General features: G+C 55.6%; 1 protein-coding gene across 3 annotated transcripts; it reads right to left on the bottom strand.

The window, feature by feature from the left end:
* Window positions 1-1,128: 1,128 nt before the first annotated feature.
* On the bottom strand, window positions 1,129-20,174 carry TFAP2A (transcription factor AP-2 alpha). Of its 3 annotated transcripts, none has more exons than XM_075495628.1 (7): window positions 20,142-20,174; window positions 11,773-12,207; window positions 8,787-8,838; window positions 6,630-6,861; window positions 5,439-5,557; window positions 2,986-3,127; window positions 1,129-1,417 (listed from the first exon to the last, which is right to left on the bottom strand). In XM_075495628.1, the coding sequence occupies exons 1-7, from the start codon at window positions 20,172-20,174 to the stop codon at window positions 1,129-1,131; spliced, it is 1,302 nt and encodes a 433-aa protein (XP_075351743.1). The 3 variants fall into 3 exon arrangements, with proteins under 3 accessions (XP_075351743.1, XP_075351742.1, XP_075351741.1); XM_075495627.1 differs by lacking the exon at window positions 20,142-20,174 and adding an exon at window positions 16,820-16,870; XM_075495626.1 differs by lacking the exon at window positions 20,142-20,174 and adding an exon at window positions 13,491-13,517.
* Between the last annotated feature and the right edge of the window lie 272 nt (window positions 20,175-20,446).

Below are 20,446 nucleotides of genomic sequence, written 5' to 3'. Positions count from 1 at the left end.
AATACATAAGGGTTGTAAAACCACTAACATGTTTAAAAACCTTGCCAGGGTCCAACATCACTTTATTTTATCTTCAACGAGAAACTAAATGTCATACTAATTATATATAAAAATTCATGGTTTTTTATTTGTTCAGCTGCTTCATTGTCGCCTTTAACATGCTACAACAGGGCTAAAAATGATGAATCCCAGAGAAAAAACCCCAAAAAACCTCTGATATCTAAATAAGTACCATGAACCACATGATGAACTAAGAGGGGAAGATTTAAAACCCACTAAACAAGAGGTAAACGAGATCACCAGATAAATAAAAAAAGGCTTAAAACAGACTCACCATATTTACAATTCCCATTAAATTACACATAAATAAATATATACATACATGAACACTGATTCCCTTATATAATAACCGTGAATCGTGTTGCAATAGAAAGTTCAAGTTGGTCGCTTTACCTTGGACAGGAAAAAGTTCTACAACTGAAGATATGACATGGAACTGCTTGTGTTTTGTGTTCAAGTTTATTCACAATACTGATAAAATGTCATCAGTCCTTTTTGCCTTTTGTTTGTTTGCTGTTGCTGCTGCTGTTGTACTTTTTTCGCTTTTTTTCGTTTTTAATATGGCTACAATCTTAACTGAAGTTTATGTAAGGGAAGGTGGTGATTCAGTCCGGTGAAGCTCATAGAATTTTTTAAGTATTATTTATTTCTTTTTGGTTTTTTTTTTATTTTTTAATATATTTTTAGAAAAAAAAGTCCTTTTTTTGTTTTGTTTTTGTTTTTTTTTTTTTCCTCCTTTTGTTTTATTTAAAAAAAAGTTCACAAACTCAAGACAGAACTTTTTTTTCTTTGCTGGCTCCGTCCCCCTGTTCTGTTCTCTTAGGCTCCAAACTGGGATAAAACGATGGTGGCAGCGGGGAAAGGGGGGGAAGTTAAGAGGGAGCAAATGGAAATGTGGATGCTGGGAAGGGGTGTGGGGAGAGGGCAGAGCAGTCCTGCAGAGTCAGAGAACAGGACTGGCAGAAGGACGCTCATTCTGTTGCTGTAGCCTGGGGTGCTGGGTGCAGGGGAGAAGGAGGAGGGAGATGAATGGATCGATGGGCTATGAGGGGGAAGGGGGGGGGATCCTCACTTTCGGTGCTTCTCCTCTTTGTCGCCGCTTTTGGTGCTGTTGTCTGTGTGGCTGTTGGGATTGTTGCTGAGGTACATTTTGTCCATGGCCTTGAGCGCCTCGGTGAGATAGTTCTGCAGGGCGGTGACGGCAGCACACACCGCCGGGCTCCCGAAGCCGTGCGAGATGAGGTTGAAGTGGGTCAGGCAGCTCTGGATGCCCGGCTCCAAAATGGGGTTGGGCCGCGAGTTCCCCAGGGGAGATCGGTCCTGAGCCAGCAGGTCGGTGAACTCTTTACAGATCTGTCTGTAGCACAAATGGAGCAGAGAGACAGAGGGAGGGAGGCAGGGAGGGAGGGGAAGAGAGAGGGAGAGAAATGAACCATCACTGGCGGCAGCAAAGCCTGTGCATGCTCCCTGCTAGATTACACAAGCCCCTGGATCAAGGGGGCCGCTGCCCCCGAGTGCACACGCGTTCTCTCGCCTCTCCCTCGCCTCTCTACACATCCTTCCCCCTGATTCTCACACTTCCCTGGCACGCACAAACCTCTTCACCTCGCATGCACACACGACTGCGCACACGCATCACGCCCCGGCCCCAGCCAACAGACAGACAAATAACAGGCACACAGATACACACGCACCTCCCGCCTACCCTGCCGATCTCCGTATCGCAGCCCCCCGCACCCTCCCCACAAACACACATCCCTGCCCAGCTGGGTTTTGGAGCAGACGGGCAGTTTAAAGTTCCCCAGCAAGGCAGAAGGGAATAGATGGGGCGCGATATCCCAAGGGCAGTTCAGGGATTTATCCACATCTTGGAAGATCCTTTTTTATTGGAACTGGAGAGAGGCATGGGCCTCTTCCTTCACAAGGCTAAAACACGCCTCTGTGTTGGGAAGAAAGAGTGAGGGCAGAGAGGGGAATCGAGGCTTTAAATTAGGGTATTCTGAAACATTTATATATGTACATCTATATCTCCAAATCCAAAGGGACATTCCCACAGAGGGGAAGGCTGACGCGAACTGGGGTCTGGAAATTTCCTCCCAGGGAGGTGGGAAGAGAGGATATGAGGGCACGGTGCAGAAGTTAGGTTATATCATCCACTTGCTGCACAAATGGTTGGGGAAATAACACACCTTATAGCAAGAGAGCTCAGAGGCGTGTTGAAACAGTCTGTATTCTAAAACCCACGTTAATGTCTTCCAGCCATAAAGCAGCTCCCATCTTCTGCCTGCGCCCTCTGGCACTGTGCCCTTTGGTGACACCTCCATTGGTAATTAAGGGCTACTAAACAACCCTTTTAATTTCCAGCAAACATATCAAAACAATCATTTTCTTTTCACGCACCACCTGGAAGTCTAGGCAGCCCCACCAATGATAAACTCCACTAGCATTTTAACTGCGTACAGATTGTCATTTAAAATATATTTTTAATATCTCTATATTCACTAAGTAACAGAGCTGCTTAGGCAGAAAGAACCATTGCCGATTTTAATGAACTGAAATCAGTTTAATGTGCCAGTTTTATTTTACTGTCAATGGGAAGCCTTCCCCTTCTACCTAAATTGATAAGCTAAGTGAAAAGGCCCAGAAAATGTTTCGCTCTGAAGAATTACTGCTTTTTCTTTAACTAAACATCCACCCACAATTTTCACTACTCGCTTTCAAGGTAATCTGCACAAACTGTCTTGATGGAAACCAAGCTGGGTTATAGAGTTCTCCTACAGCAGGAGAGCAAATATACCCCCTCACAATTTGCAAAACCATCAGCCACTGGCCAAGTGGCAAACGCTCATAAATAAAAGCCCCCAAACCGGGTTTGTCGCCCTCCCCTCGCTTCTGAGCAACATGCCAGAAAGGTAAATGTCTTACTTTGTAGCTAGAAGCATGTTTTTTCTTGTGACTTGCTCGTTTGGATCGGAATGTTGTCGGTTGAGAAATTCAGCTACTGCTTTGGCAGGAAATTCTGTCTCACAAACGTACCCAAAATCTCTAGCTAGATGTACTGCTTCTCCTGAAAAGGGAGGCACGGGTGGGGATGGGAGGGAAACACACAGCTCATCAGTACACATCGCACAGAGGCAAAAATCCATTAGGAAAAAAAGCGCTACATTCTACTCAGGCTTTTCTTCTAAAAGGCTTGGACTTCTTTTCTTTGAAAAAGGTAGGGTAAGAAATGCTAATCACATCTTATCTTGCAGGAGTTTTCTTTGCTTCAGTCGAGGGCAATGCAAATGTGTATTTTCATGACAATCGTTACACGTGAAATCTCGCATAAGAATTTTTTAAAGTTTACATTGACTACCAGATACTTTTAGACAGGCAGGCTCCATCCACCTAGAATGTGTGCTCAGATTTACATATCCATACCTGTACACAGCCATTTACATACACTTTGTTAACAGCTATTTATTCTGGAAATGTTTGTTTGCCTCAGCCATGTCTCTATATTCTTTTGCAATGCATCAATGATTAATATTGATCATAATTACTCCTAGAGCTCTTCTAAATAAAATGCATTAAACAGCTAAGTGTTTAAAATTTAACTTGATCGCATATAATTATATGTTCACCCCCAAACGATTAACCATGAGAATTTTAGGGTCATTCCACCGAGTCTGTCTGTTTTGTTGATTTTCAAATCTTTGGTTTTAATTTCCTGAACCAGTTGGTTTTTACTGCAGGGCTTCCTGCCATTAGCTCTAGCTCCGGAAGAACGCATGCGCCAATTAGAGCTTCAAAGCCTCAGTCCAGTGAGCTTGTTTCCATAAAATGGAGCGGATCATAAACAATAACAGTACTCTAGAAACTGCCTCATCGCTACAGGACTCAAAGCCCCAGCAATGTTTATACTATCATCCCCCCAAAATTAGCCACCATTGCTATGTTATCTGGAGATTGGGCCTCTGGTTTTTGTTTTTTTTAAAAATCATTCTTTTAAAGCCATTGTATGTGAAAGCCAAACAGAACATTAGATTACCATAAAACCTTCTCCATATTCATTAACATCACAAACAATGTGAGGCATCTACCAAATCTAGACTTTTTACAAGTTTTCCCCTCGTGATTTTTTACTACAGCACATCGATGCAGTTGCAAAGCCTTTTCAAAAACATGAAGACGCAGTAATTTTCACGCAGTATAAATATAGTGCGGCCACGAATCCTGATGTTTAAAAAAATGAAGTGTGGCATTGTGCAGCGCTTCTTTCCCCATCCCTTTGAACATGAAACATTTCTCGCAGAATGCGAAGCGACAACAAAACAAAGCAACAAATTCCCTCCTACACAACCAAACTTAAGCTAAACCTGCGCAGCCTGGGCTGAGCTTAAAAGCACTCTGCAGACTGAACCGGTCTAAAATGAAGTTGAACCCGTAAGCGAGGGGAAAGGAGGAGGATCTATTTGCTGGCCTTGGGCTTACTTTGTGCCAGTCAGTGTGACACAGCAACTGCTTCAAAACTAAATGACTGCAAACTCTTGAGCTTCCCACCTCCCGGTTCTGACAGCATAGGGCATCCCAAGGCATTAAAAGTTAAGTTGCACCTTTTCTGGCCAGAGCAAAGTAGAGGGGAACGATACAGCCGAGGGAACATGTGTTCTGAAAATGAGAACCAAAAGGGAGTGGGGGGTGGTGGTGGTGCTACTTTGAGGCTTTCAGGACACCATTAATTCATGGCTGAGGTCAAGGATTCCCAAATTAATTCAGGAAGTAATGGTCACGCATTTCTCAAATGCAGATGTCAGAAAACTTAAATGATTTACTGTTATGTGGCTGCGGGCTGGGAGGGAGAACAAACTTAAAGTAGCTGCAGTTTCTGACATTTAAAATTGCTTGGCTGTCCACCTGTGGCAGAAGGATGGCAGTGGCAGTGAAGCATGAGAGGCTCTGCTCCCCGCAACTTCCAACTCGACACTCGGGTTTCTTACGGGGCTGAGCCCACAGCCCCCGTTCGCAGGGATCCTTCCCATGCTGCTCCCAATGAGATCCGCTTACTCTGGGGAGAGATTACTCACTTGAACAAGGGAGCAAGATGGGGCCCCGAAAGCGTCTAGCTCAGAGACTTAAAAGCAAATAAATGGTAGAATGCAATGCTGAGTCTGCAGGACTCACACAAGCCCATTTCAGGTTAAAACAAAAATAAAAGGCATGCAATTAATGGTTTTTTTCTGAGGCATAGAAAATAACGCTCTTCCAATTTCCAACAAGCAGCACTGACTCGGGGGAAAAAAAAAAAAACAACCCAACACCAAATCTTCTCCCATTAGGCAAAAGCAACAGGTACATTTTCCAAATGAGCCCTCCCGGCTCTTTGAGTCACTTACCCTCCACGAGCGACGTGAGCAAGGTAACGTTAGCAGCTTTACGCCTCCCGGCTGGCAGGTTTAATCCTATTTTGTCCAGTTTCTCCCTCAGAGATCTCCCTCCGTTTTTAGACTTCGCCCTGCTCCGCACAGAAAGGCATTGAGAAACAGGGCTGGTGGGGGGCACCCACTCCCAGATCTCCCAAAATGTCGCCTTCCCGTGGAGGGGAGTAAGGGGTTTGGGGGGGACGGGGACACTTGTGGCGGGCTGAAGAGTGAGCGTTGCTGAAAGCTGGGTTTCAGACATAGAAAGGGGCTTTGGGTGGCTCCATGTCTAGGGAACAGGGGCCCTCACTAAGGTCTGGGTCAGCCCCCAGGCCGGTGGGGAGCTCTGGGCACTTCACGGCCAGGGCTGGACCCCTGAGGCAGCCGCCTGAGCTCCCAAGGCACCAGGGGCCCGGGGGCAGCTTCTCCCCACAGCCCACGGGCAGCGGCCCAGGCGTTACCGGAGGAGGCCGATTTGTAAGGCCGGCAGCCCCCATGACCGCCACGGAGCATGATTGCCCTCACACCGATCCCTGCGTGGCCCATCTGCGGCTTTTCGGCAGGGCTGGACCGAGCCGGGCCGTGGAGGTGGGAACTGGCTTAATTATCCTGGATGTTATTCCCTGCCCAGGCGCTGTGTAATTGCCTGGGTGAGGTCGCAGGCCCAGGGCGGCGGGCGGCAGGGTTGGGTGCCGGTGGCGGGCCGCCTGCCGGTAACCTCCCCGCTTCTGGGGTGCGTGTGTGGAGGAGGGGTTCATCGCCGTGACGGGACACCGTGGCCCGGGGACATACACACGGGCCGTGCTGGGCCCCCTGCCCTCGGCCCGGGGCGCGGGGGCCACACAAGGCTGCGCGTTGCCATGGCTACAGTGTCCGTCCCCCCCCCCCCCCCCGCCGCCGCCTCGCAGCGCTGCCCCTGCGGCCGCGCGCGCCCCGACCCCTAGCGGCGGGCGCCGCGCGCGCCCCCCCCCCTCCGCCGCCCCGCGTGGGCTCTCCTCATCCTCCTCATCCTCCTCCTTCTTCTTCTTCTTCTCCCTCCCTCCCTCCTTCCTTCCTTCCTTCCTTCCTTCCTTCCCGCCCGCCCGGCCCGGTGGCAGCGGGCGTTATTCGCCGCCACCGCCGCCGCCGCCGCCACCCCGCCTCCCGCGTTCGTTCCCCGCCCCTCACCTCCGGAGCACTCCGCCCAGCAGGGAGGCGTTGAGGCATTCGGGCGGCGAGAGGCGTCTCTGCACTTCCGCCACCGTGACCTTGTACTTGGAGGTGGAGCTGAGCAGCGAGAGGCGGCCCGGCACCGAGCAGAAGACCTCGTTGGGGTTCACCACCCCGCCGAAGAGCGTGTCCTTGTTGATGGGGATGGAGGAGACGGCGTTGTTGTTAGACTTGGAGAGGGACACGGGGCCTGCAGGGAGGGAGGAGCAGGGAGGTGAGGGTGAGGAGCGGGCGGGGAGCCGGGGAGGGGGAACCCGCCGCCACCGGGCACCCGAGCCGCTCGCTGCGGCCGGCCCCGGCCCCGCACCGCCTACGGGGCAGGGGGGGAGCGGGGGCAGGCGAGGGCAGGGCGGCCGGCGGGGCTGCGGCGGGGCCACCCCTCCGCTCGCCGGGAGGAGCAGGGAGAGAGCGGGGCAACCCTCGTCCCGCAGCAAAGACATCGGAGAAGAACCCGGCGGCCCCCCGCGCTGCCCGGCCCCCCCAGCCCGCAGCGGGCGCACGCCGTCGGGGGGCTGACGGCTGTTCGTTAAAGCACGGCGGCACCGGCCGCGTTAGCACCACGGGCAAGGCCGGCCCGCAACCGGCGCCGCCGGCAGCCTCGTCCGCGGAGGGCAGGCCGTGCCCGGGGGAGCCACGCAGCCGGCGGGCCAGGCGTCGGTGCAACGCGGCGATAGGCGCTGGGGTGCCGGCAGGCTCCCCCGGGGACGGCGGCGTTCCGCCCGCCCCGCCGCCCTCCCAGCGCGCAGCTTCTGGGGTGGAAAACCCGTACGGCAGCGAGGAGCCGGTGCCCGGGCGGCGGAGCCCGCCCCGCCGGCGGCCGGCGCCGGTCGCTCCCCGAAATAAAGCCTGGTCCCTCCCCGGGCGGGCCGCCCCTGGCCGGCGGCGGCGGGCGGGGAGGCGCCGGGCCGCGCCGCCGTTCGGCATGCGGTGCCCGCCGGCCCTGGGTCCCGGCCGCGGGCGTGCGGCCGCCTTCCCCTTCTCCTCCGCCCTAGCCCGGCGCTCTTGGCGGGCGCAGTCCGAGGGAGCGGGGGGCTCTCTCCGTTTTGGATAGATCACTTGTGACGTTAATAGCTCTGGGAAGGCTAATAGATACAACAGGAGTTAAACGAACTCTTGAGATTACTAATAAAAGAGCCAATTATCATGTCGACTTGGAAAGAGCATCTCTTAAGATTTATCCCTTGCACATCTAATTTGACGTGACAAAGGCTTCACAGACGGGGGGAAAAAATGAAACTTTGAGCTCGCTGGCTGTACAGCGGTTAGGGTTGGAGAGGAGGGCGGCTCTGCACAGCACCTTGCTCCGCTGGCTGCCGGGCACCCCAATTCCAGGCGGGCTGCGCAGCCGGGGCACCCCTCTGAGCAGGCAGCAGCTAACTACGCGTTCAGCCCCGCGAGTTTTACTCCAGCAGCAGCTCCCTGCACAGGATCCAAAGGCAAACCCACGCTTTACACCGAGAACCTCCTTTGCAAGCTGCCCTGTGCCACCCTTCCCGATCCTTCGGTCATCCGAAGAGAAAGACGGGAAAAGAGAGCCGAGTGAAAACGCGCCGTAAATATTTCGCACGATTTGGGGAACAGTTTCCAAGCAATTCAATTCCAAGCGAAGCAAGCGCACAAAGCCAACGAAAACCAACCCGCCCTGACGGACAGCCATCAGTTTGCAGAAACTCGCCCCCTGTTCTCCATCAGCCCACCTCATCACCGCCGTCATTTAAATAAGAAAACCCGAAGAAGGAGGAACAACGTTTTCTCTTTCACAGCCCGGTTTCCCAACAACGCTTAAGCCAGATGCAAGGGGCAACCCCCCACCACCGAATTGTTTGCTAATGCGCTCCAATACCGGCTCGGATTTTCGAGATCATCTGCTAACATTTTTCCTCCTGAACGACAACAATAATTAAAATACCCGGCAAACGCGGCCGTTTAAGGAGCGGGTTGGACAGATTTCAACCCGCATCGCCCGTTTGCTTTCTCTGCCTCCAACCTTTCGGCCAAGAGCCCGTGCCAGGGGAAGGAGCCCGGGGCCGGGGGGGGGGGAGGCCGGTAAGTCCTCCCTGCGAGTAGTCCCCAGCCTGTGACGACATGTTTGGTATGCGCAAGGAAACGGCTTACCTTTCTTAATTACAGTTTGATCTGGGATGTTAATACCGGGGTCTTCTACGTGCTGCAACAAAAGGAACAGGCAGGGATGTAAATGTACAACCGCAACAAAAGGCGGGGAGGGCTGGGGTGCGGGAGAAGTTGTGTCCCCCCTCCCCGGGCACGGTGCGGGGAGGGAAACAACAGATCCTGCGGCGGGAGGGGGGGACACGGGATTTGGGGGGATTTCCTTTATCGGGAGGAATCCTGCATCCCTCCCGGCTCTTCCCTCGTTCCCCGAGAAGAAGAAGAAAAAGAATAAATCGCCCCCAGACCCCCGGGGCTTGCCGGCCGAGCCCGGCACCCGAGTGGCCTCCAGCTTCGGCGGGCTCCCTCCTCCCGTCCCTCCTCCCCGGGAAGCAGCCCCGGCCCGGCCCGCCCCGGCCCTTCCCGCCGCTGCGCCCGCTCCCGCGCCCGCGGGAGGGAAAGCACAAAGGCGGGGGCACCGGGGGGCCCGGCGGGAGGCCCCACGCCGCCCCACGCACCCCGGGGTCCCCCACTATTGTCCCCTCGCAGGTTCCGCGGTCGTGGCTACAGCTGGGGTTGGCGCGGCGGAGCCACGACGTGATTAGAAAGTCAAATGAAATCGTGTTTTCTAATTCCCAAAACTGACAGGCAATATAATGTCTGGCTGTGTTTACAAATTAACACCAGTGCTGCTGAGATAGAAGATTTCGCAATCGTTACAAAACCCAGGCATTACCATTTAAAAAACTATTACTTCCTTCTCTAGTCTTTGTCCAACAATAATACTGATTCTAACATTTTCCATTCTGTCTTGGATTTATGCTCCTGTTAATTGTGCCTGATCTCAATGATTCCGGGTGGATGGTACTAAGTTGCTTTATTACAGGTTTTATTATACTCAATGCTCTCATTTGTAACTTGCCTAAAGTGCTTCTGGATTTAAGTATAATTAAATTGAGAAATGTTCAGAAATGACTACTGCTGCAGTTCTTGTGTTTTAACTATATGGGGAAATATGATCCCTTTATGCATGCACCCTAAACCCATAAAGTAAATGTACTGTGGCATAATACTTTTATTTGTGTTATTTCTACGCATATTCCATACAGGGAGGACTGTTAAGTTTAAAATCCCACAGAGATATTTATGATTAAATAATTTTCACCGTCTACTTGATTTTCTTAAATATTTAGCAGTCATTTTTATTAAAGGTTAACTGTTGCAGCAACGGAAAAATTCAAAAACGACCCTTTCCCGACCCAGATTTCTGTGAAGGATTTTTTTTTTTTTAATAACTAGATAAAATACTCTTAAAAGATACATCCTCTTGTTTTTATGCTTTCCTTCATGTAGCCTGCTGATTCAGTTTTACAGAGAAAAAAAAATGGCTGGGCTGGTTTAAGGATTTAAAACAGATGGCATTCGGTTTTCATGAAGTATAGCAATGCTATTAATTCATAGATCCCTGAAAGGCAAATCAAATGATTTGTACTTAAAATATCTGCAGAGGAGGCTTCCCGAATCAGCCCACTGCCACAGAGCACAACTGAGGAGAGGGAGAATTCAAGAGAACATTTTAGGTCACGTTCCTCCTACAGCAATCAGGGGCTCGCAGTCAACGAATTAGTTTATTCTTACTATTGCCTCCATGTTATTTTATATCAAGTTTAAAGAATCGACCTGCTTTTAACGGATCCAAATTGCTTACTAAATCCTCCACTTTGGGAAATGTATGCGTTTATTGCAAAACTGCTAAACGTAACCAGCAATTTTCTGTGGCTAATTTAGCCAGATGAGGGCTGTAATAAATTCACTATTTTCCCCAAGTATAATTTACAAAAGATTTTAAAATGACCCCCAAAAATAGGTAAGTTCATCTGAACATTATCCTTGCAACACGAAACTGTACTCATTAAACTGTCAGCGAAGATATTGTTGTAATATTTGATCCTGTAATTTGGGATGGCATTTCAGCAAAAATCACATCCAGATACCACAGTTCCCTCCTCCTCTTTCCTCCTGCAAGTCGAGCAGCTTCGGTCCCTCAGCGCGAGCTCTGTGGGCTTTAATAAATTTATTGCCACGTTCCAATTCCATTTTCGGGGAGAAACCCAGAAAGATGAACTTTGATCACAACCTATCACGGTGCATAAGGCCACTTTCCTAACCGAACAATAGCCCTGGCTTGCCTCGTAAATAGCCTGTGCGCTAATGTCATGCTTAATTAGAAATCTTTTTTTTAATCTGTGTTTATCGATAACGGAATTAGGTCCCCCAAACAATGCATCCTCCAATAGACTCCCAACCTTTAATTTAATATAGGGTGTAGCAGGTCTGGCTCGAATTTGATAACCTATAGCTAATGATTTATGAGGTCATCCCTTTGCACCGCTGCTAAAAGAAGGTGGCAGCGTTTTAATATACCTCTTCCCTGATTTGTCAATTAATTCCTTTAGAGAAGAGGATCTGCCCGTATCCTCTTACAACTTCAGATGTCGTTATCCCACATGCCAATGCCGTAATCACGGGAAACCGATTTTTCCTTCTTAGGCCACTTTCACCCACTTTTTTTTTCCCCCCTTCCCCCTTTACGTTTGCCTGGGAGGACATTTAATGAGATCTCGCGTTTCAGACTCGTGTTTTTCCCAAGGCAGCGAGAAATCCCTGCATGCACGGCCCTGTGGTGATATTATATATTCTTCCAATCGTAACAGCTTATTGTCATTGAGAAGGAAAGATATTGTTAACGATGACAGTCATTTGATTTATTTATATTTTAGCGGGCGCGTTAGCGGGGAGGCGTCGCGCAGGGACGAGCTGCAAGAACCTATTGTTCTAGGTGGGGGCTTCGCCTTTCCCTGGGGGGGGGGTCTCTTCTTCCCTCCCCCTTTTTTTTGGGGGGGTCCCCTTCCCTCCCCCCGAATTTCAGCTCCCGCGGGGAGGGGGAGGGGGGAGAGGGGCGAGCGGGGCCCGGGGTGGCCCCTTTGCTTACCGGCACGTCCTCGATGGCGTGGGGGATGGAGTGGAGGGGCAGGTCGGCCAGCCCGGAGCCCAGCCCGTGCGGGGCGTGCAGCAGGTCGTCGTGCCGCCGGTAGTCCCTGCGTGGGTCGAGCCCTGAGAGCTGGTGGGGCAAACCCCGGTGCGTGTGGAGCAGCCCCGTCTCCTGGCTCTGCCTCTGTCCCGGCCATCCTGGGTGCTGGGGCTGCGGCTGGGCATGTAGGGGGTTGAGGCTGTAGGGGTCGTTCACGTGGGAGTAGGGGTCCTGAGACTGGGGGTAGATGGGCTGGTAAGGGGGGGGAAAGTAGGGGGGCTGGAAGTCGGCGTTGGGGGTGTGGGAGAGCGGCGGGGCGCTGGTGTAGGGAGACTGACCCACGGTCCCCAACTGGGGTAGCCGGGCTGTCCCGTTGCTGGTACTGTCGTGGCGCTCCTGAGGTGGGGGGGCGGCGGGGGGGGGGGGGAGGGGGAGGGGGAGGGGGAAGGAGGGGGAGAAAAGAAAAACAAAGATAAAATCAAACTGTTTCTCCTCAAAATCGGCTGGCGAATTTCACCTATCGGGCAAAGATGAGCAATTCGTCCGCTCCAAGGCGGAGGAGAGCAGACCTGGGGATTTCTCTGCCTCTGATTTCCCCTCGCACACAGTTAAGAGGCAGTCTCTCTTTTTTTTTTCATAATAATAATAATAATAATAATAATAATAATAATAATAATAGCAATAATTACAACAGGACTGCTTATAATAATTAATAAAACATTGCGGCGATACAGCGTGGAATCCCAACAGATCGCGCCCCGGCATTTCAGGAGCGGTATTTCCCCAAATATAAAGAACAATTCGTAAGCGGGCATTATTAAAATAATAATTCTACCGCGACCCAAAATCCTCCCGCTGGCCCCGGACAGAACCGAGACAAACACTGTCTCTGGGATTACCGATAAGGCATCCCAAGAAAACCCTGGAAAACCCAAGCCCACTGCCATTTTGTTACCAGAAGACGCCGAAATAGGCTCTAAACAAACCGGTCGTTCCCCCCGCGAGTTTTACAAACGCTTCGGGGCGAAGGCACTGCCACGGTCCCCCACCGACGGGGAGAGCCGCCCCGGTGCCCGGCCGAGCTCCCCGCTCGCCAGCGGGCGACTTCGGAGCGGCGGGGGCGGCGGCGGCGGCCGGGGAAGCGGAGGAATGCTCGGGCAGCCGGGGGGAAGCCGCCCGTGCCCCGCCGCACCGACGGGCGAGCGGCACCGAAAGGCGCCCGGGCGTTTCGGCAGGGCTCTGCCGGCTCCCGCGGCCGGGGAGAAGAGCCCACAGGTACGCCCGGGGAAAAAGGCATGGCCTCCACGGGGGAGGATTCCAGGGAAAGAGCCACGGTCCCGAAAAAGGGAAACGAGAAAGCTGAAAATATCCCGTTTGCAGGTGGCAAGGTGAAGGAATCGAAGCGGTGGGGTCCAAGCAAAGCCTTTTGCCGTTCGCTCGAAGCAGACCAAAAAGAAAAAAAAAGGGGGGGTGGGGGGCAGAAAAAAGAAAGAGAGAAGGCGGGGGGGGGGGGGGGGAGGTAAATCACCGAATTTATAAAAATGAAGGAAAGGAAAAAAAGCCCTCTCCGGAAAGCTGGGTGCGAAACCCCGACCGCCACCGCCACCGCCACCGCCGACAACAATAGCAACACCCAGCACACACCAAACCCCCTCCGAGAGAAACGTGAAGCAACTCACCATAGCCGAAAAACTGTGTACTAACATCTGCGAAGAGTCGGGGGTTACAAGTCAAGGTAGAAAAAAAACAAAAGGCAGAGGAAAGGGACCGGCGGAGCGCGCAGCCCCCGGCGGAGCCCCGCGGGTGCGGGCGCGGCGCGGGCGCGGAGGGAGCGCGGCCGGAGCCCGGCGCTAGGCGCGGGCGGCGGGACCGGGGCGCCGGGGCTGCTCCTGCACCGCGGGCGCGCCACTATAATCCATCAGAACTTGCACCGATCTCTGCTGCCCTTCATCGGGTGTTGCCAAGGCGAGCTCTCTATCCTGGCGTGGTGTGAGGAGTCAAAGTTGGTTGCTTTTTTTTTTTTTTTTTTTGCCTTTTTTGGTTTTGTTTTGCGCGCTTTTTTCGCCTTTTTTTGGTTTTGTTTTTAGCGTGTGTGTGTGTTTGTTTCTTAATCCTTTTTTTTTCCTCTGTCTCTTTCTTTCTTTTTCTCCTTTGACTTAGCTGCTGCTTCACTTGAGCTCCTAATAACAGATCTGCTGCCTTCCTGGAGACTCCTAATAGCAGATATTCATGACTATTAATATTACACGAATACTTAATAAGGGAAGAATGGCTGGAAATCGAGCGTGAAGCGAGAAGGCAACTCAAGGCAGAGCCTGTTCTAAATGACGTCCATTGAATGAAGAATCAGTGTATCTAATCAGAGATGGGGGAGAGGGAGAGGGAGAGAGAGACAAAAAGGGAGAGAGAGGGAGCGGGAGAGAGAGAGGGGGGACATGCTGCTGCGTCTGACGAATCACAGGAAAGGGGCAACATTTTAAAAGGTTGCAGGGCATGCAAAAGTGAAAGAGAAAGAGATCCGGCGAGAGGGAGAGGGTGGGAGCCAGGAGGGGGGTGCGGGGGGAGAGACGGGCAGAAGGAGAGAGGGGAGGGGGCGCGGGATCCCCCCTTCCTCCCCTTCCCCTCGCTTCCCTTCCCTTCCCCTCCCTCCCCCCCCCCCCCGCCGCCGCCCCCCGCTGCCCCCAGCCCCGCCGTCCTTCGCGGGCGCACCTCGGGCTGCGGCTGCTGCGCGTAGCCGGCCTCAAAGCCCAGGGAGAAGAGCGGCTGCTGGCTCCCCGCTTGGCTCTTGCCTCCCTCGGCCGCGCCGCCGCCGCCGCCGCCTTTGCGCGGGGTGGGCTCCGCGGGGCCGCCCGCCGCCGCCGCCGCCCCGTCCATGCCTCGACGGCGCCCCGCCGAGGGGCTCCCCGCGCCGCTGCCCCCGCGGCGGCCGCCCCGCGCCGCCGAGCCGGCTCGCCTCCGTGGCCTGCGTCCCGGAAACCGGCTGGGAAAGTTTTTTTGGGTGTCTCCCCTTCTGGGTGTCAGCCCTCCTCCGCCTCCTCCGCTTCGAGCCCAGCGCCGAGGCCGGCGGGCGCCCGGGGCGGGGGGGCTGGGGAGCCCAAGGAGCATCCGCCGGGCTCCCCGCGGCCCCCCTCTCGCAGGATCCGGGAAAAGACGGGGGGAAAAGGCAGGAGGCGGCGAGGCGGGGAGGGAAGGAGGGCGGGAGGGACGCGGGGGGGAGAGGGCGCCGGGAAAAGAGGCAAGGCGAGCGCTTCTCCCGGCCCAGACAAGCCGGGGCTCCGGCGCAACCCGTCGGACTGGCTGTGCAACTCCCAAACAACTCCCTCAAGCCGGCACCGCTCCGCTCGCCGCCGCTGCCCCGCCGCAGCCTCCGCGCCGCCGGCGCCCGGCCCCGCGCTCCGCCCGCCTGCTCCCGGCCCCCGGGGCGCCGAGCGCGGCTGGCCGGGCTTTTACTCCGCTTCCCTTTCCCTTTTTTTTTCTTTTAAAGGCAGGTCCCATCCCCGTCAGGGTACAGCCACCCTCCTTTCCATCCTCTCTACAAGTCGCCGCGCATCCGCTCCCGAGGAGAAGCGGGACCGCCAACCGCACGGGCACGCACAGCAGCCGGCGGGCTCCGGCGGAGCGGCCGCGGCTCCCGCCGTGTTCGGTAGCACCTCGCTGCAAAGTCCCATCAGCGCAAGGCGACAAAAGCCGTTTGCCATGAAATCCGCACGTGTGCACGCTTGAACACCGGTCCTGGGAGGAGGGAGGGGGAGAGGCACGCTTTCCTCCCGAAATCCAGCGGAGGAATATGTACATTGGGTTTTTTCCGGCTTAAAAAAAAAAAAAAAAACCCAAACAAAACACCCCTGACACCTCATTCCTAGAAACCAAGCATCCGCCAGCGAGTGGGTCTAAGAGCTCAGCTCCCGCACCGGGAGGCAGCTTTATCCCAAACTCCTCGTTCCGGGACTAAGCCACCAAATCATTTAGCCGGCGGTGAGTCTGGCGAGTCCTCCGTCCCTTTCCTAAGCTACAGCATCGCCCAAAGCAGCGGCAGGGTCGGAAGGGAGCATGGCCCCCCCTTCGCCCCGCAGGCATGCATGTCGGCAAGGCTCCGCCGAGGCTGGGAGTACCTTCCCGCGTGGGTCATGACCAAAAAACTGCGTTCATTTGCAAAGTTGAGTCCTTTATTGCGCGGTTTAAACGCACTGCACAGGCAACTTTTGCGAAACGGGTGACAATAGCATTCGTTGGTTTGAGACTAGGCATGGGTCCGGGGCATCGCTCTTCTTTTTCCTCTTCTCCTTTTTGTCAGATTAAAAGACACTCGCCTCTTTCTAAACGTATGGATGCACGCACAGACACATAGAGAGATGCGCGCCCACAGTCTGTGCTGAACGGCTCCAAAACCAAATTAGGTGGATTTAAATTTTTTTTCAAGCGGTTAAAACATTGCTCAAAGCCGTGGGAGCGTGGCCCTGAAAATTAGGAGGCTGGGGGAACACCACTCCCAAAACCGTGATTTCAGTTCGCCGGCTGACCCCTGCAAATTTGTGCAGCTCCGTATGATCAACCCGCAGCTGCATCGAAAAGGCTGAATTTAAGCGTCGGTCCTGAGCCAATTTATTGGGATGCCTCGGGTACCTGGCGTGTAAGAATAATTCTCTTCCCTTTGTCTCTTTGCCCTTTCATTCACTCATTCATCCGTCCATTCATTCAGCCATTCATCCATCCATATGGATGAGTGTAGCATCCTACAGAGCCTTATCTACGGAGGATCTACCTATAGACCAGACTGCTGCTGGGTCCTGTTTGCCTTTCCTCACACACTTCCGACAAAGCCAGGTTTCCACAAGCCCCGAAGTTCCTGGGGAAGGACCCCAGCCCCTCTCCAGCCGCAGGACCGCAAGGAAGCCTGGCGAAGGAGCAGAAGTTTTCCTAAACGAAATTGAGAGACGGAGGGATGCTGCAGGCTCCCGCTCGCAGCTGCGGGGCCGGGGGCTCTGCCCCGGCCGGGGGAAGCGCTTACCTCACATTCCTCATACTTGATATTATCCGTCAGTTTCCAAAGCATTTTCATGGATTGGCGTGAGAGAGAGGGCTTGGTTCTCCCTGCCTTTCCCTACGCTGGCGGTGCCGGGGCGGCGTGGGGAGCGCGGTGGCGGCGGCTCTGCAGCGCTGCCGTCCGCGCTCGGAGATCTCCCTCTAATGGTGGAAACTTTTCCCTTTCCCGGCTCTTTACCCGCAGCCCAATCGCCTCATTAGCATATCAACAACAGCCCAATTGCTCGCCAGCGCAACAACCTGCAGCGATGGACACAGGTAGAAAGGGCCCACGAGCAAAAAAAAAAAAAAAAAAAAAGAAAGAAAGAAAGAAAAAAAAAGAGAAGGTTTTCTCCGACCCGCCGAGCCCCAGCGCGGGGTGGGGGTGGGGGGGCAGGGGGGCAGCGGGCCCTGCCTGCCTGCCTGCCTGCTGCCTGCCTGCCTGCGGGCGGGCGGGCGGGCGAGCGGGGCTCGCTGGCCGCCGCTCCCCCCGCGCCTCTGCCTGCCAGCGGGGAGGAAAGTGGCCAGCGAAATCAAAAAGGCGACCGTCCCTTCATCTGCAAAGAGTTTGGGGCTAGCCATGAAGCCACCCCCTTTTCTTCCCCCCCCTCCTTCCCCCCCCCGAGGTTTAAAGAAACCAAAGCGAGGAGAAACGAGAGTCGGGTCTTGCTCTAGCGAGGTTATTGTCTGCGGAGACTTCTGTTGCCCTCTGGATTTGATGTGATCTTTTTGGTGGAGATTTGAAAAGCTTCTTTCTTTTGTCAACTATTTTGTTCGTCTCTGCTCTGTTGGCTATTGGTCTTCAAAAAAAAAAACCAAACCCAAAACCAAACCCCAAACGAACCCCACATAACCTCCCAGATAGAAGTGGGCGAGCGGTAATGCGAATGCAGCAGGAGCCAAAGAGTCTTGTGCAAGCACTTGAGCAAAGGGGCAAAACAATGACCGTAATAAAACTTTGGTACTTTCTTAGGTGGAGCGCTTCGTTTGCTTAACAATGTGCCGCTAAGCGAGCGCTCAGCCCGCCCTCCTGGGGGGTTGCTTGTCCACCCTTCTGCTCTTTTATTTCCCCGGGTGCCCAGCCTTCATCCATCCACCGAAAGGCTTCGTTTTCCCCGACTTTCTTCTTTTTTTTTTCCCCCCTCACTCATCCCACGCCGCTCCTAACGGCGAGGCATCCTCCTCTCCGTGGGGCCGGCGTGTCGGGCCTGGCGCGGCTCCCCACGCCCGCCGGGCCCCCAGGCGTGCCCCGGAGCCGGGCATCCCCGCGGATGGGGGGGGGGGGGGGGGGGGCAGCACCCAGCTGCCCTGCCGCTCCCCGAAACTTCCCTCTGCCGACCGCAAAACCTGCCGTGTCTGCCTGGGAGACCCTCCCGGGGCCACCCCCCGGCGCCGGGGCAAAATTTACTGCCTCCAGGAGCAAATGGCCCCTCCGCTCCCCGGGGAAGCCGCCGTGGGCCCTCAGGGGGCCCGGCACACGCGTCCCCACGCCGGGAAAGGTGGCAGAGCCTCCAGGCTCCCGGGCCTGCTCCTTCACACACACACATCTAAATCCCAAAATGGATTTTTTTTTCTCCCCTTTCCCCTTCCCCCCTCCCCCCCCCCCCCCCCGATGCTCTTTTTCACCAGCGCTTTTGTCTGCGAGTGGCAGGAGAGTAAATTGTTGTTTTTACTCCCATTGAGGTTCAAATGGAGCTGGCAGATTAAGCCTAGTTAATGCCCGGGGGGGGGAGGAGATGAGAAAAAGAGGAGGGGAGGCGGGTAACGAAGGGGCCCATCGTGCCTGAGCGCCGTCCTGGCGGAGCCGGGCAGGACGGGAGAGCCTCCCACCCGCGACAGCCTCCCACCCGCGGCCGCCCGGGACTCCCGTAGGTGAAAGGCCCGGCCCTTGTCCCTCCTGCCCCCTAGCCCCGGGCCGGCTGGGGTGCGGGGGTAGGAGGCGGCTTTCCCCGAGAGACCCGCACGGGGCAGTGGAAGACGGCTCCTGCGTGACCCACGGCGGGTCCGCCCGGCCCGGCCCGGCCCCTCCGGCCAGGCACGGCGTGGGGGGGCCCCAGCTCCGGGGAACGGGAGCAAGGAGGGCCGGGGTGTAAGGGGAAAGTCGGGAATAGATTTCAAGGCAGATAGCCCGTAAGTGCGATTACGTAAGAGCTGACTTCAGTGAAAAAAAAAAATTTTAAAATCCTCTTTTGATCGCTTCTCCGCACCGACCCGATCAAAAGACGCCAGTTCTAACTGTAAAAATAATTTAAAAGATGTTTTTGATTACTGCGTTTTCTTTCTCTTTTTTTTTTTTTTTTTGCAGACGACTTACTGCTACCACAAAAAAAAAAATTTAATCAGGCAGTCAGGAGAGAGACTTACTCGAGAGATTTGAAAAGTTGGGAGCAGAAAAAGAAGCTAGGCTCCCATCTTGAACTGGCCTGTCCTGGAAAAAAAAGCTGTTTTCGGCAATAAAAGCCCGGGCGTTTGAACAGGACGGTTCGTCTTCCCTGCCCTGAGCCGGCACACCGCGGCGATCCGGCCCGAGCGGAGGGAGGTCGGGAGGCTGTCGGGGCTTCCAAGTGTCTCCCGGTGTGAGAGCCGCCGCGACTCCACACGTGTCGGCTCGCCCGTGGTGCGGGTGGGTCCCCCCGGGTCCGCGGGGCTAGGCGAGGCCCCGGCGGGCCGCGTTTTCCCCGCCTGGCCGCTGTCGCTGGTGGGTGCTGCTTTTCCCCTCAGCGCATCCCCGCGGGAATGCTTTCCACGGGCGCTCCCGGCGCGTCTGCTGCCGGCTGGGACCCGGCAGCGTTATTTTTCCACGGGACGGGCTCGGGTGGGAGCTCACAGCGACCTTTCAGCTCCCGCGGCCCGTTTCCGAAGCGCGGCGGGCCCACGCCGCGCGGCCCCGGACCACGCCGACGGGCGCTGCCCCGCGTGGGGGCCCGGCGCGCTGCGGGGGCAGCCCCAGGGCTCCGCGGCGGGACAGCCGCCACCAGCCCCGGGCAGAGGGACGGCGGCCGGGCACACGCCGCCCTTCACCGGCCCACGCTGCCGGGCGGCTCACCCCGGGCCGGGACAGCCGCGGCGGCTGCCGCGGCGGCGGAGCAGCCCTCGCCCCTCCCGGCCCCGGCCCGCCGCTCTCTACCTGTTGCAGCCGGGCCTCGCCGGTGGCCGGGGGCAGCTCCCAGCCCGGGGACCCGCAAAATCGCCAACCCCGGCGCCAGGTTTGCCCCCGCTCCCTGCCAGCCCGTCACCCTTCCCGCTCCAGCCCGGCCTCCCGTCCCAAAATAACAATAAGCCCCCGCAGGGCGGGAGGGTCGCCTTACCTGCCAGTCCCCCATTTTGGCAAGGATAGACATCCTGGCTGCGGGCTCCGGATCCCCAGGTCCCTGCCGGTCATGGACTGCGAGGGCAAGCCACCCGCCCGGGATGCCTGTGGGTAAATCCTCCCCTTACCTGCGCCGGGACTCTCTCACCTGGCCATAAAGAGCTGGGTGCTCCCTGCCCGCGCCTGCGCGCTGCCTCCGCGCTGCCTGCGCGCTGCCCCCCGCCACCGCACTCCCACGGCGCCCGGCCCGGCCCGGCCCCGCCGCCCCCCCGGGGGGGCACCGCCGCCAGCCCCCGGGGAGCC

This window comes from Mycteria americana, chromosome 2, assembly GCF_035582795.1.
Source record: "Mycteria americana isolate JAX WOST 10 ecotype Jacksonville Zoo and Gardens chromosome 2, USCA_MyAme_1.0, whole genome shotgun sequence".
Lineage (NCBI taxonomy): Eukaryota > Metazoa > Chordata > Aves > Ciconiiformes > Ciconiidae > Mycteria > Mycteria americana.
Note: the sequence above shows the minus strand (reverse complement) of the source record. Positions and strands in the feature narration are given on the sequence as shown.